Raw genomic sequence first — 17,235 nt, 5'->3', positions numbered from 1 at the left:
ATCCATTGCTGTAGAGTTCAGAATGGTCTGATGGTCATTGCTCAAAAGTTGAAAGTTGGAGGTGTAGAGTGGTGTCATCTTTTAAAGAAATGGATATCCCTACCATGAATCTGTCATATTTTTTTTCTCTGCTTTTTCTGTACTGACAAAGTCACTTAGCAACTGTTTTCATTGTTTGAAAACTGAAGAAAAAAATCATGAAATTGCCTAGGCTACTAGTATCTAATAAAATTCCTTCAGAAAAATAACAAGGAATATATTGTTTTTTAAAACATAGATTTAAATAATTTTTCTGTTGCAGAGAACAATGACTGTAAAAATACATAAATTTAAAAAGTAGAACAAAATGACAAGCATCATTGGCTTTGAATTTCAAACTGAAATGTCTAAACTCCTGCATCAAACAATGGAAATTCAACCAATTGAAATGGCAATATTTTTATTTTTCGGTTCAAAACAAAAATAAAATTACCCATAGTCCTTTGATTTATTAGACAGCACATTTTTTGACCGATGCTCAATCTTACATGAAAGAATGGGGCAAACTTCATATCCCTTGTTTGTCCATCCGTTAGTCAAACATATATTTTCATAGCTGTTTTCTCTTGTACTATTGGAAAGAATGACTTCATAGTATGTCCTCGGCTAGACAGTGAAGGAAAACGGGAGGTATACTAGGGAGACATTTACTCCCACAAGACACTAACAACAACATGGCAAAAAATACAAGACGACGAAGAGACCACCAATAGATATAGGAAGATGTGGTATGAGTGCCAATGACACAACACTCCATCCAAGTAACAATTTATAAAAGTAAACAATTTTAGGTCAAGGTACAGCTTCAACTTGATACAAAAGTCCACAAAACACTACGCACATAACAAAAGACCTGTAACATATGAAGGGTTATAGGAACGGTAAAAGACATCAGGAACGGGGGTCGATAACAATACAAATTGATGTAAACACAATCATTTTCTGTCCATTAAGAAATCCAAGGACAACTTTGAGATTTATTTGTTTGTTTCATGCTTGTATGGTACAATGTTGTTATTCTCACATATGCTGTATATTTTTATTATATGGTAGAATTATACTGAAGCACATGCTTTCTTTACTAAGATGAGGTTATTAGCTTTAATCTGTGGTAGAAATATGACAAATAACAATTGTGAATAACATAAATGTTTTTAGAATATACTGACTGCAACCTAAAATAAAAGAAACATAATTTTAGTTTAAGTAAGTAAAGAATTAAACAATTTGACGAAGAGTAGCATTAATGTGTTGATCTTTCTTTTTTTTCAACCAAAGCTGACAGTTCCTATAATTCATTTGATCTTAAACAAAGGCAACAGTAGTGTACCGCTGTTTGAAACTCATCAAGAGGAAAGCAACAAAACAATAGAAACACTGTAATGCAACAAATAACAAACGACAATGTAACATACATAGAAATTATTAGGTAACAACTGTCATATTCTTGACTTGGTACAAGACATTAAAAGAAAACATGTTGAGTTGAACCTGGTTTTGTGACTAGCAAAAGCTCGGGCTTTTTGACAATATGACTTTGAAAAGTTTGTGATCATGTTTTTTTTTATTCGTGTAGATTTTTTTTCGAACCTTGCAGAAAATAATTATTTTAAAGAAGTTACCAATAAATTTAATTTAAAATGCTTTTGCACGTTCAAATATTTTTTTCAATAAATCAACTTTAAATTTTGTTGTCTCAATCCTTTCCATAAATATGTTTTATGCTTCATATCATTTTATTTCTGTTTTGTATTTATAAGGGCTTGATAAGCATTGATAAAACTGCTTTATATCACCCCTTAACCTCATATATAACCCACTTATTTTAGCAAGTACTTCTGGTCAACTGATACAAAATTTGACATATTTCAAATACTAGTAGATAATATTTCATCCGGTTTCAAGCTATCTTTCGGTGTTCGCGTTTGTTAATTTAAAAATAGATAACTTTTATATGATGACTAGCCATGAAAGATAACAGTAGAACTAGTATACAGTCAAATAATGAAAGACTTACCCGACATTGACACTGGTTGCTTTGTTCTTGGTGGGAATGTTGTGTCCATCAGTTCTGGAAGTAAAATATGAACAGTCAATGCACATACAAATTGTCCTATCACAAGAAACCTGCACATGAATTTAGATCTTAACGATAAAATTTTATCTAAGCCCCAAGCAAAATTTCCCCCCAGTCTCATGAAATGCATATTTTGATTACACGGTCTGAATGTCGACCATAAAGACGGCACCTCAACTTTTTGTTAAAAAAATACGGAACAACTTGGCAAACAAATTGTAAGTCGCATCATAAAATTAGGACAAAAACAAAAGATATGTTAAGAAGACACTCTAGAAACTGTTCACAGGTAACCAAACACTACTCACTTTAATAAAAGCAAGGTTGGAGATCAATTGTTTGAATACACATGACAAATTAAGAACTTGTAGAATGTCAATAACCATCTTTGTCGGTAGGAGAAATCAAAAACGTAATTACTAACAAACAATTTCCATTTTAGATTTTTACACATATAAAAAAATTGAAAGAAACATACCGCTGGTACTTATTCTAAGGAATAACTTAATGTCATCTTTGTTGTTTCTAGCTGTAAGAGAAAAATCAGCCTCTTTCTCATGAATGTGATAAGTTTTCAACACTTCCTGCTGGTCACAAATTTTACCGTAGTTGGAGATTTCCAGTGTTATACGATCGCATTTGTTAGTCAGGTGGCCACACTGGCCAGTTACATGATCACAACTACTCGAATTTGATTGAGGTAATTTAACATCCATAATTTGCAAGAGAAAACTGAATTGTGATGTCACGTGCCATTTGCAGAAAGCATCACGTGGGCGCCAGTTTCCATAAAATGGTGTGATAATGAAAGAGGATGTGTTAGATATGTTTATATTTCCACCACACCCTGAAATGAAAAAAAGAACTCTTCTAATCACTTCACTTTTTGTACCATTTTATACATGAAGCTTGAACAAATCGATCATTATCGTTGATTTCGATCATCAAAGATCTAATACCAGGTTCTGCAATTGTCGAATTAGCACGTGTTTTTGAGACGAATAAGATGATAAATCAAAGTTATAGTTATACATTCAAAATGCAATTCATTTATATGTAATTAACTGTAAATTTTATGATGATTTTATCAAAGAGTGTATATTTTAATTTATGAAGGGTTTTTTCAAATCTCATTTAAAGTTACGACAAGAAGAATGTAAAGACTCTAAAATACACGCATATATAAAGAGAGACTAGCCATGTACCAGAAAATGCAAACACGTGACTTGTTTCCGAACTGGTACCTCCATCTCCAGTACTGCTCATCCAAACCTCAAACCTGGTACCTGGATATTTGGTTGTATCAATTACATAAGAAAACTGATGTTTTGATAACAGCATTTTGACTGGTTCCGATGTGTATTCATGCTCATAAAACAAACTGTAGCTTTCTATGAAATCTGTTTTGTATAAAGGTCGTTCCCACGTGACCATCAACCCATACGTTCCTGGTTTTATGGATATATTTCGTGGTTTGTCAGGAGGTGTTCCTAAAATGAAAATTTAAAGCATTATGGTCTTTAGGGTACGTTTTTGTTTTGTTTCAAAAATCTGGTTTGACAATTTTTTTATTTTAATATGAGGTATTAACACCGTGCAACGAGATTATGAATTCTAATAAAATATTTTGCAAAACTTGTGTTGCTTCGTCCCAAGTGTTCTATTTAGTACATGTTGCTTGTCTATATGATTTTTTGGTTACATTATTGATTGTCTGGTTTTCTACTAGTTATGACTTATAACTTAAGCAAATCGGCACCTTTTATGATACTTCTCATAACCGCAAGTTCATGTAATGAAAGCCCTCCTCTAAAAATATACACAAACGCTATTGGTGTATGTTAGGAAAAGAGTCAGAATTAACAAATCTCATGACTGAATGAAGAAAATCGACTATAAGATGGCTGAGACGATAAAGGAATGTTTGAAACAAAGCATGTTTTGCTGGAACTCGTGCTTTACAGGCATCAACTATAATTGTAGATAATAGAACTCATGCGCATCGCGAGATAGTGTATATATGTTCTGCTGGAACTCGTGCTTTACAGGCATCAGCTATAATTGTAGATAATAGAACTCATGCGCATCGCGAGATAGTGTATATATGTTCTGCTGGAACTCGTCCTTTACAGGCATCAACTATAATTGTAGATAATAGAACTCATGTTCATCGCGAGATATAGTATATATGTTCTGCTGGAACTCGTGCTTTACAGGCATCAACTATAATTGTAGATAATAGAACTCATGCACATCGCGAGATAGTGTATATATGTTCTGCTGGAACTCTTGCTTTACAGGCATCAACTATAATTTTAGATAATAGAACTCATGCGCATCGCGAGATAGTGTATATATATTCTGCTGGAATTCGTGCTTTACAGGCATCAACTATTATTGTAGATAATAGAACTCATGCGCATAGCGAGGTAGTGTATAAGAGTGCAAATTGGTTTATTGTGATCATTTATCAGATTATAGATGCCATATCTCTGCTATATGAAAAATAAGAAGATTTGAATTAATTGCCAATTATATACAACGTACAATCCACCAAAATTCGAAATGTATTTGCTATAAGCCATAATGATTATAGGTAATGTTAGTTTTCTATGATTCGAAATTCAAAATGAAAATAATATTACTATTACCTACAGCAGAAACACTGAGTATGAATCCAATTCCACCAATATAACCATCACTAACAAACATTATTTTTACCGTATTACTACGATGCACTATTTCTTTATTATATAACCTTCCGCAAAATGTAGAATTTCCCACTTGGAGATAATCCTTCCTACATCCATCAGAATGTTCTAAATTCAGAGTATCGATGTTAATCTTAAACCAAAGAGAAGCACTCGTGTTGAAAGTCCATGTGCACTGGACATTCGGAAGATATGTAGCCTGGCTATGTCCAGGGAAAATAATAATTTGTGACTGTCTTTGTAAGATGAATTTAGTAACATCACAAGCTGAAAAAAATAAAAAGATATTGCATATCTACGTGAGAATAAAAATTATTAGCGCTTTTCTTGATTTACAGTCACCAAGAACGCTCAAACCAATACAGTGAACGTCAATGATCTATTAGTTTTTGAACATTTAAGAGCTTTAAAAACCTATACACGACCAATCATGTCAGTCCCAAAAACACTGACTATTGAGCTACTACTGCTCTCTTCAAAGAACACTCTTGCCTTGTCTCATTTAACTTATTAGAATTCTGTTTTGCTGACCAACAGCTGATATTCATGAACGGACGAATGTTTCGACATGGCCTACGATAAATAAGTATAACGATTGGATATTTTAACTTGATGAATTTCCACCCTAACCTTCAAATTAACTGAACTTGAAGTAGATAATATATAAATATAACCCATTTCATATGACTATAGGGAATTTCTGTATTTATGCTATCTATATTAACTTTATTTATATACAAAGTTACATTTTCATTACGTTGTTTTTGTGTATATATTTTGTAAATTAGTTTTAATTCAAGTTGTCATTTGGTATTTTAGTTTTTAGTCTTTCAATAGTCTATTTGTCAACTCCTGTAATTGACCCTGTAATGAGTTATCCCTTTTTTAGTTGTTCCCTTATGAGGGACATTAATTTTTATTTACAATGGAGAGCTAATTTACCTGTGCGTAATGTGAGTAATTTTTAAGGTTTTTAAATCTTTTAATTACATTAATTTGTTGTTAAGCTAAATAATTTTGACATCAGAAATTATTTTTCATGAAAAATTAGTTAAACCGTCGATAGATGACTTTCAATTCATCATGCTTTGCATTGTCCGGTATAGAATCAGTCTACGATTGGCAAAGGGATGTTATTTGTTTGAATAATATGTCATAACAGAATCAAATCTACAATTGGCAAATGCACTATTAGCAGCCTGGTGTATATTGGAATGGGTATCAAGTTATCATACCTGCGCGAATAAAATTTGCTTTTGAAAAGTGACCAACTCCACCATTGGTTTCCGATGCTATCTTGAGGGCAAATATCTGACCTTGACTTTCAGCTGTATCTATGTTAAAGAACGTTTGGTTGGGGTTTATTCTCATCATATGATCTGTTGAATTGCTACCTATCTGGTAGTGTACTATGTAGTGTTGAATGACTTCCGGGCGATCATTTGGACGCTTCCATGATAACACGATTGCAGAACCTCTTGTTATTACATTTATATCGTCTGGTGGATTTGTTGGTTTATCTGACAAAAATAAACATACATAGAATATGACCAAATATCGAATCTCTGAAAAATGTTAGTTTTACCAGAGGTCGGATGAAGTACAGTTCTGTATTTTGACACTATCTTTCCAGCTCAATATGCATCTACTGGGAGTACAAATAATTCAAAGATGCAAGGCATATGAATTTTGACATAAGACTTGGAAATATTCAAACTTTAAATTGTGCTACATTCGACTAAGGTCATGTCAGGAGAAAATGTTTTTTTTAATAATTCATCATTAACTTAAATATACGACAGATGAATATAGGAATGAAATACTAAAACTCACAACAGAGTGCTGATCAATAGGCTGGTGCAAACTAACTTTTATTGCAAATTGATTTAACCTTTACCTACCAACAATTGATACAATAAAACTTATTCCAGTGCCATCGATTGCTGTTCTGTAGCTTATTCTTATCTTCGCTGTTTGTTCTATCCACGATAAGTATTTAGATTGTTTGCACGTCAACATCCGGTTAGCTATTACCAAGATACTATCAGTACAATCATTATGATTGGTCGATATTTTTAGCCAGAAAATGTTTGATCCCACGTCTATGTTCCATTGACACAATGTGTCTTGAACATTGTTTTTAGATTCCAAAACAAAACTTTCTTGTGGTTTCAAAGAAACGTTGTTTACGCATGCTGTGAAAACAAAAAGATATGAATACAACACATCGTATTTTATAACCGCTATCATGAATGCTTGTGACAAAGGTTTGAGGTAAAACAAGATCGTGTAATATAACATCGCCTGAATTAATAGAAAAATAGGAGACAGAAAGTACAAAAGCTATCAAGCTCGAAAGTCAAAGATAGACCAATAAAACCATTACAAAAGACGAAAAGACAAGCAACAGTTTATAAAAAACAAAATAGAAAACTATAAACTGTACGAAACGAACCTTAATAAAACAGGGTTGATCTCAATTAAGTGTCCTATATGTGTCAGCAGGACTCTTTGTGGTATAATTATAGTTAGCACAATTATAGTTTGTCATTAGTGTTGAATGAGAATTACTTAACTAAAATTCAATTTGAATTAGAACTAATTAGGATAAAGTTTTCATTAGCAATCGTTCATTAAAGTTCAAAGATATGATTTCAACTTCAGTTGAATCGGCGTTTAATTAGATTGACTGATAAAATTAGGTTTTCACTACTAATAAAGGGAATTAATGAATAACGAAATAAATAAATGTTGGACATTTCATAACAATAGTTATCAAAGGTACCAGGATTATAACTTAGTACGCCAGACGCGTGTTTCGTCTACATAAGACTCAACAGTGACGCTCATATCAAAATATTTATCAAGCCAAACAAGGAAAAAGAAAAGTGAGACCATCAGTTGTTTGTATCTTTTAAGAAAATTGATTCAATACTGTAAACCAACTTATTTTCGCGGATACTTTATTTCGCGTTTAGCCATAAGAAGCCCATTTCGCGGCGATTTAATTTCGCGATTTTCAAATTTGCTTGATGTATTTAATTTAGAATACTCCAATTTTAACATATTCGCGACGATTAATATTCGCGTTATTTTTCAACTCGCGAAAGACGCGAAAATAAATCGCTCGCGAAAATTAGTTGGTTTACAGTAATCATGGCAAAAAAAGTGGAGGTAAAATAACAAAAATACCGAACTCCAATGAAAATTCTTAATGAAAAGTACCTAACCATATGACTAAATTAAACGCTAAAACACATCAAAAGAATGGATAACAACAGAGAAGATACCAAAAGTGTAAAATAAAATAAAATTAATACGAAGAAACAACAAATGACAAACAGAAATAAGACGAAGAATCAATAGCAATCAACAACACGCTACCCAAAACACTTAAGCAACTGAAACGCTATAAAAACCAAGAATGTTAACAGTTAAAACTCCACTAGGTTATGCTTATATATAGCAGGAGATGCTCAACAAATCGAGACGATTGGCATCACTTGGTCATTATGCTTCTTTTTCGTCATTCCTGTCTTTGTGTAATTATACATAGATCTTTTTATAGCTTAATTGTTTTATGTGTAGTATGTTTCGTCTTTAACTATCTATTTTCTTACCAGATCGAGCATCAATTATGTCTGTGTGGGTACTTTCACCATACTCCGATCTCAAAAACAATGTAATTCCATATTTGTTTCCCCTGTTATTCGATGTATCAACCATGTGACCAGTTATATTAGATTCAAGATTCATATCCGTCCACGTACCATTGAACGGATAAACAAAATATGACGCAACTACTTTGAAATCAGAGAAATCTGTTGAATGTAGATCCCATGAAATGTGAAAAGCATTGTTCGATGACAAAATGGATATGTTTTGCGGCGGACGAAGAGCTGGCACAACTGAAATAAAAGGATTTATTTTGAATTTTATCTTTCGGACTAAAAATACAGGACACATACCATCACTAGATAGAATCAAGTGTGTTTAATTTCAAACAACCTTTAAAATTTAATAGTAAATAAAGTAAACATACGTCACCAAGCTTTTTTTTTATTAAGAAAAAGGAACAAGGCATTAAGTGTAAAATATATATGCGCTGATCTCCAAATAACGGTAATTATGGTTACAATGTACCAAATAAAATTACATGGGCGCAGCCATTTTATGAAGGGAACATGACATAGAGATAAAAATAGATGGCTCTCTGTGATTGGTTGTTATATCTTTTATATATTTTTCTTCTGGAAGGCATTATGAATGAAGTTTCATGCAAGCACAAATTTGTCCTTAAATGTATAATATGAAGGGCCGGAAATATTTTTTTTATGTTGCTCAAAATTAGGGAAATTTTTCTGCGAAATCGTTAGGTATCGTGAAAAACCCCAAAATTCACCAAGAAAAGCCATGGGACCATATATATTTGAGTGCGGTAAAATCGCAAATAGATATCGAGCTTCAATTAGACAACAGCAGTTTTTCCATAATTAGTTTATTAAAAGCGCCTTTTAAGGAGATAATTGCTAAAAATAGCATTGCCGGCAATGGGGTCACCATTTAGTACTTTATATCCTTATATCATTATGTTTGATTAACTTGCACATTTCATGACTTAATTGCTGTTGCTTGCTGATTTTATAATTTCAGATCATCTTTAAGCGAATTATACAAAAAAAAACGAATACAAAAATGCAGAGTGGATGTTTTATTTTGTGTGACCTTTATTCAAAACACTATAACCATATTGCCCGATTTTAAGAGATAACATTTTTGATGAATATAGAAAAGTTATAGAAATCTAGGCGAACATGATAGTTAGAACATATTTTAAACAATATGCTATAGATTGAAATAAACAATTAATTTCCCCATAGGCGACAATGGTAGCCTTTTTCGAGACACAGACTTTAGGAAGTTGATTTTTTTAACGAAACCTTGCTAGAATCAAAGAAAAGTTATTAGGACAGTATTTTTTGGTCCAAAAAATATAGGTTCGCGTTGCTTTTCTTAGCGTATTTTGTACTTATCTCCCATGCCTATCAATTTTGCCCTTAAAAATACGTGTCTTGTCCTAGCGTTGAAAAGTCATCTCAGTGCCTTTAGGGCTACGGAATAATTTTTATTTTGCCTTTTGTATAAAGCAGAGTGCACGAAGTCTCTAATAATAAAAAATAACGGGCGCACATATCGACCAATCAGAATTCGCCATACTCTTAATTCTGAATACCATGTTATGCTCATAAAATGGCTGCGCCCATAAAATCTAATGGTGTATTGTAACCTATACGGTAGTTAATACTTTCTTGTATCGTGCAATTTATAGTGCGTTAGATGCACAAATATATATGCCACAAATAAATCATCTTCAAACCGTTCTGGCTTTACTCTCTGAATTTTCACAATTTTTTATCGGAGGTGACCCCAGTCGAAAAATGTGAAGATTTTTTTTTGTTTTTTTGAGTAAATGCGGTACTGTTAAAAAGGGACTGAAGATAATGCCCACTTTCTCCAATGATTCTTTATATATCATCAAGTACTGATTGTATTGATACCAAAACCAATCCAATATATAACTACTACGGTGAATTTTGAACAACAGTTTTAAATGAAACCATTTTCGTATAAAAGTACATTTTTGAAACAGACTATAGCATTTCAAAATATGGAATATGTGTAAATATTTGTGTTTTGACATCGATAACTGTTTGTTAACTACAAAATGGCATGCTTATTCTTATTCTTTTAGTTTGTTATTCGTGTGAACATTTCAATGTTCGAAGGGGATCATTTCCGTACATTTTCGCTGAATTTGGTAATTTCGATAACAGCACTTGGGTCGAGATTGTTATGTTTAAAAATCGATTTATATTCACAAACTCTAGACGTGTACTTGCTCTATTCGAACAAATCAACAGAACTTCAGAAAATGACATATTCGTTCCACAGTAAGTCAAAAGTCGAGCCCACCCATGTTTCTAAGGTGAAACGCAATACAAATATGAAACAGACTATAGCTTAAAAACTAGATAATCAATATTTCATTTGTCACCAAAAAATACGGTTTCACATCAAATGTCAAGTAAAATGACTGTTTTTGACACTTTTTGAGCACTATGATAAAGAAATGTCGATGCTGTATAGATTGAAATAAACAATTAATTTCCCCATAGGCGACAATGGTAGCCTTTTTCGAGACACAGACTTTAGGAAGTTGATTTTTTTAACGAAACCTTGCTAGAATCAAAGAAAAGTTATTAGGACAGTATTTTTTGGTCCAAAAAATATAGGTTCGCGTTGCTTTTCTTAGCGTATTTTGTACTTATCTCCCATGCCTATCAATTTTGCCCTTAAAAATACGTGTCTTGTCCTAGCGTTGAAAAGTCATCTCAGTGCCTTTAGGGCTACGGAATAATTTTTATTTTGCCTTTTGTATAAAGCAGAGTGCACGAAGTCTCTAATAATAAAAAATAACGGGCGCACATATCGACCAATCAGAATTCGCCATACTCTTAATTCTGAATACCATGTTATGCTCATAAAATGGCTGCGCCCATAAAATCTAATGGTGTATTGTAACCTATAGGTCACCATAATGTTTTTTTATTGATAGTAAATAGTCTGCATTGAACGTATTATATTCACACACAATAGTCCGAGAATGTTGACCAATATTCAGAGATCATATTTAGTTTGTTTTTTTATACCGTTTTACATGTTAGATAGTGGATCTGAAAAAAGAAGTCGCGTTCATTTGAGTGAGTTCCGTACCTTCTACAGATATGTTATAACTTTTCATTTCTTGCCTGTTTTGATGAAGTATTTGTATAGAGCTGTTGTAAACTGTCAAAGAATCATTCCAACAGACATTTATTTGATTTACAGTGAGAACTCTATTACATGCAGAGGTTATATTCTGTGTTACCGCCAATATTTTGTACCACACATCTGATTGGCTGTTAAAGTGCCATTTGCAGACGACACCGGGTAAAATATCATGCGGGTAACCTGGAGAATTCAATGGTATCACGTCCCTAACTGTGATGTTTCTGTGTGATTGACTGCACACTGAAATTATAAAATAGTTATAAAATTGTTAAAAAGCACTTTAATGATTTCCAAACTGCCTTCCTTTACCAATTAAAAAAAATTCTCTGTTGATTTACTACAAAAGGATAATTAGGATAATAGATTACTTGGCGAGGAGAAGTCTACTAAGAATCTAAAGGAATGTGCCATTAACTTTGCAATGCTCGTTGTAACTTTATATACTTTTTTTACTTCTATTTGTAAATTAATAATTTTAAAATACTAGTATACCAGTAACATTTATCTTCTTTTTAAACTTAATTGACTGTTCTAGATACACTAGAAATGCTATAGCCTATAGTATCTTGAACACCTTTTAATGGACTACTAGCATAATCTATATAATCCAATTGCACTTGAATTTCCTCCAATTGCACTTGAATTTCCACCCGACCGTAATATGCAAATTTAACAACATCATTTCCGAATAACATATACACATTCTAGTTTATTTTTTTTATGATGTTAAAATGATAATACTAAATCACATTTTAAGTGAATGAATATAATTAAAAGATATATATATATATAGTTCTAGTAAATTATTAAATCGTTTTTTCATTCTCCATTCTCTCCCCAAGGGTGACTGGGGTATAGAAATATGGTCGCTTGGTGTTCTCCCGACCGGCAGTAAAACGCTTGCCGAAGTGGGGCGTCCGTTTGGCTGTGCGGGATGTATCAAGTTCGCAGTCACGTCCGGTCAGAAGGGGGACGTTAAATCCGATGTCTCGTGTAAAGAGAGTGCCACGCTCTTTGCACGTTAAGAACCCTTGCAACAACTCTTTGAGGGGTCCGTAGGTGGCCTGTTGCAAGGCAAAATTTCCGTCCCTATCCATATACCCTCCTTTTCCGGTGGCAGTCCAAATTTCTCCGACCATAGTCCCTGAATGGCCTCTATTGTATCAACCTACTTATTGTATTTATTGTGAACTTGTTCTCGTCCTGAATATGCATGAAATATTTGCCACTGGACGTTAAGCAACCAACAATCAATCATTCTCCATTCTCAATTAAATCTGATATACAAGAGTTAACACTATTCAAGCATCATTATTTGTTTGTGTGTTTATCTGTGGTCAGTGTTTTTGCGTGTGTTTGTGCTGTATTTTGTCACGTAGTGTTGTCATTTTAGTGATATTTCTCAACATTGCCGTATAAGCGGGAGGTTTGCCAGGTTCAACCCACCATATTGCTTTAGATGTCCTATTCCATATCATGAATATAGTAGTTGTTATCAAACAGTTCGTTTCTATGTATGCTGCCGTTTGTTTATATTGCATTTCAGTGTTCCTGTTCCTTTTGTGTACTCTTATAGTTGTTGTGTTTCCCTCGTTTTTGTTTTGCATCCCAGATTTGGTTCCTCTCAATTGATTTAGGACTTATGAACAGCGGTATACTACTATTGCATTTATTTATGACACTGACACCAACTCCGAAACGTTGGCGTTGTCGTTTTCCTAAATTTTACAATTTATCCAATTTGACGAATTACCTGAGCCAGAATCGTGAAATAAAGTATTTTCTAACTTACTTGTCCTGAGAAAACTTAGTCCAATCACATGTTCTAGTCCGTTTTGAGTCCGTTCAACTAATGCTAACTTGTACATGGATCCAGGGTGTTCCGAAATGATGGTTGTGTTCGTTTCACCGTTGTTCACATCGATAACACGATGCAGTTGTGTACCCATGACGTCACAAACAAGATGATATGTCGCGTTTTGTCGGTTTTGGCTTGACCAGGAAACGGAAATGTATTCTGAATGTACTTGCGTACTAAGCGGAGATATAGACTCTGTAAAACAAAACATATGATGAGAACTGGTACTTTTATTGTAAGTCACTGTTTTAAGAGAGTATAAATGAACATCAAGATACATATGGCGACAATGAATTAAAAAATTCGTTTCTTTGACATTTATTTTTGACTTTTGAGTTATATCGTTATATTGATATATTGTATTGTTTGCTGTACAAGAGGGAAAATGGTTAGCTTTTGAATGTACGAATTTAAGAGAACATAAAACCACGTTTACACTGCTCATGAGAAGCAAGAAATAAGTCCCTCATTATTTACGTCACAAATTACTTCAGTTGTTTTATATATATGCTTTTAGTTTGAAAAAATGTACTCTACTCATAAAATAATAGTGATATAAAATAGTCTTACCTGTAGAAAAAATAGATATTAGCTGTATATTTATTACAGAAAAAATCCGTATGAAACTATCCATGTCCAAAGTATTCCAAATTTTATCTACAACCCTTACGACTGTCATTTTGACATTTTTATCAACAACATATACTGCAGGTGTTTTTACATTTTCTTATTGGAGATACACTTGCATATGAAATGTTATCTTACATATTAGGTAAAATAGACCAAGTTCAATTTTGATATCAAATACAAAATTAATGCCTTCCATAAAATAATCATTAATTTCGGTAGCATACAAATTGGTGGATTAAAACAAACTAACCTGCCAATTACGTCAATATTCCTAATGCGTCTCAAAATGAGGAACTCAAAAATTGTGTGTAAACAACAAATCTCTTCTCTTTGACACGGTTCTATGATAAACAAGGAATTGAAAAAGTATGGAATAACAGAAACACTAAACTGCTACAAATGCAAACGCCGAAGTACATACCACTGCTGTTTTGTTATTTTTGAGGATCAGAACTGTGTTCATAGCCAGGAAAAGCATCGCATATTATTGATACTGTCAAAATATATAGAGGTGATGATTAGAGTCGTTAATGACCTTGACTGGCTATTCACTATATTTATAGAGAGAAACAGATAAAGCAATGTTATATCACTGTGAAAATGAACGTGTTGAAATGAGATTAAAAAATGGTACATGATGAGACAGATTTGAGATGAGGGGTGAAAGGGGACTGAATTTTTCATGTTTGTAATCAATTCGCCGTTTCAGAATGTAATGCATTCTGGGTAATATTTCCAAAAGCGTACACCAAAACGTTGTGGTTGGTTTCAAACGTGATAAACAATAGAAATTCAACAAATGGCAAAAGTTATTTTCATTTTGGTGTTCGAACAATAAGATTATCCATACTCCTCTATATTCTGAAAAAGCCAATTGCAATCATAGTTTTAAGTCGTCTTTCTGTCTCAGTTCTAGGAAAAAAAGATACATTAATTTTCAACGTAAAGAATTTCTAACATTTATTTGTCTGAGTTTGAAATAATATTAAATTTCGGTATATAGATTTCCTTTCGTGTTTTTTTTTTTTCTTTTTTTTTTTTTTTAAATTTTAATTAAAAGTGACAACCAAAACATTAGAATACGCAAAAATCTACAAGGTCAATTAATTGCAATTATTTATACATAATTGATAAAAGTCGACAATATATTATTGAATTCGTATTTCAATGTATGTTCAAAGTAATCTAAATCTGCAGTTAAGAAATTTACAATAGAACACTCATTGTCGTTTCAACACATTGGATTTTTAAAGTCAAAGTTTACCATAGACGATTTTGGATGTCCCTGTGATGAATATTTCTTGCCTTGTTTGAGGGTACGTATTCCTGTGACGCAGTGTTGTCATTTGGTGATATTTGTAAACACAGCCATGTAAGATGGAGGTTTTGCTAGCAATAAAACAATGATCAACACATCATTTCTTCTTAATATTTTCTGTAGCAAGTCAGGAATATGGCAGTTAATATAAAATAGTCCGTTTCTATGTATGTTGGCGTTTGGTGTTGTTGCACCTCAGTGTTATTTTCCTGTTATAGTTGATGTGTTTCGCTTGGTTCTACATGTAGTTCATAAACTGTTTCTTCGTATCTATGTATCATTAGGTATTAAATGCTTATGTTATAACGTCTCTGATAATGTTAAATCCAGAAAAGCGCTTTTGGACGCAGGACATTAATGAGGTGTAAATGAACTCATTATAGATACCAGGACTAAAATTTTACACTTACGTCAGACGCACGTTTCGTCTACGAACGAATCGTCAGTGACGCTCGAATGAAAAGCATTGAGGATCAAACATTCCTTAAAGTTCTGCCAATTACAGCTATAAGATAATCTATTCCTGAGGTAGAAAAACCTTTGTATTTCAAAAATTCAAAGTTTCGTTGATTAGATAATTGAATTGAATTGAATGTAGGCTTTGCCTTTGTCAACCATAACTTTACGTTGACCAAGTATAAAAGAGAGTTCATTAATCTCTATTCTTTATATGTTTCAACGACAAATTATTCTATAACCAATTATTCTCTATTCTTTCTTTTTTAGAAACACATTAATTTATGGTTTTAATATTTGAACCACAGTACAATTTAATTTTCAAAATGTTTGATACCCATGGAAACAGATAGATAAACTGCGAATAACACATGTTAGAAATAAAATAGTCGTTAAAAACAAATTTCCATTAGAACAACTAATCACTTAAGGATGTACTTAGGTGAGGTTTTGGAATTTGTGTAAAATGTTCGGACTCCTTGGTATTTTTCCATACAATACAATGTAAAATATTTTGCCCCATAACACCCATTTTTTTTTTATATAAGACTTAATAGCTCATCAAAGGTCATTTACCAAAATTTTAGAAGATTCTTGATTTTCTTTCTTCTGTTTTGAGACACAAATAATACGAATGCAAATATAAGGTAAAAGTCCGAGTCAGCCTTTTCCCGCCATATTTTAAATCTCAAATATCTCGAAAAGGAAGTCCATGACCTATCAATATTTTAGCTTATCTTTATCCTTAATTGATGCTCTACCAGCTTATAGTATCAATTTTAATTTCTTAATTTTCACCTAACCTCACCTAAGTACATCCTTAATGTACTTTCTATACGTTCGATGACTTGTTTTTGATTTTAATGTTGATGTAGTTTATCACTGCTGAGTAAATATAGTTTGTCTTAAAGTTTGTATTGTTTAGTAGTGTTAGTTTAGATATATTTATTTATAGTGGATTGGGAAACAAGTGTTGCAACTTATATTGATCCCTCTCCACTTTGCGGGAGTGATGCCATGTAACGGTATTTGCCTGCTCTTTTTCGAAATCTACAACGGTGTCTTTAACGTGCAAGAGATATTGATCTCTCTTAACACGGGTCACTCATTTATCGTCCCCTTCCGACGGACATATCATCGTTACCTCAAGACCATACCCGCTAATATTGTCAAGTGAGAGCCAAAAATTCAGTCCCTGAAATGTTCATCGCGGAACAGGAATCGGACCAGGAATTTTTGTGTTAATAGTCTGATGCGCTAACCACTACACTACGGCTCTCGTAGTATTAATACAGATAGATTACCATGGGAAGTA

The 17,235-nt window shown here is 32.8% G+C and overlaps 1 protein-coding gene across 1 annotated transcript; it reads right to left on the bottom strand.

Moving 5' to 3' along the window:
• Positions 1-1,004: 1,004 nt before the first annotated feature.
• On the bottom strand, positions 1,005-11,892 carry LOC139495333 (uncharacterized). The gene is made up of 9 exons (XM_071283637.1): positions 11,602-11,892; positions 8,448-8,735; positions 6,729-7,022; positions 6,063-6,347; positions 4,768-5,094; positions 3,322-3,606; positions 2,595-2,963; positions 2,057-2,110; positions 1,005-1,214 (listed from the first exon to the last, which is right to left on the bottom strand). The coding sequence occupies exons 1-9, from the start codon at positions 11,627-11,629 to the stop codon at positions 1,141-1,143; spliced, it is 2,004 nt and encodes a 667-aa protein (XP_071139738.1). The 5' UTR covers positions 11,630-11,892; the 3' UTR covers positions 1,005-1,140.
• Between the last annotated feature and the right edge of the window lie 5,343 nt (positions 11,893-17,235).

The sequence above is a fragment of the Mytilus edulis genome, chromosome 11 (assembly GCF_963676685.1).
Source record: "Mytilus edulis chromosome 11, xbMytEdul2.2, whole genome shotgun sequence".
Lineage (NCBI taxonomy): Eukaryota > Metazoa > Mollusca > Bivalvia > Mytilida > Mytilidae > Mytilus > Mytilus edulis.
Note: the sequence above shows the minus strand (reverse complement) of the source record. Positions and strands in the feature narration are given on the sequence as shown.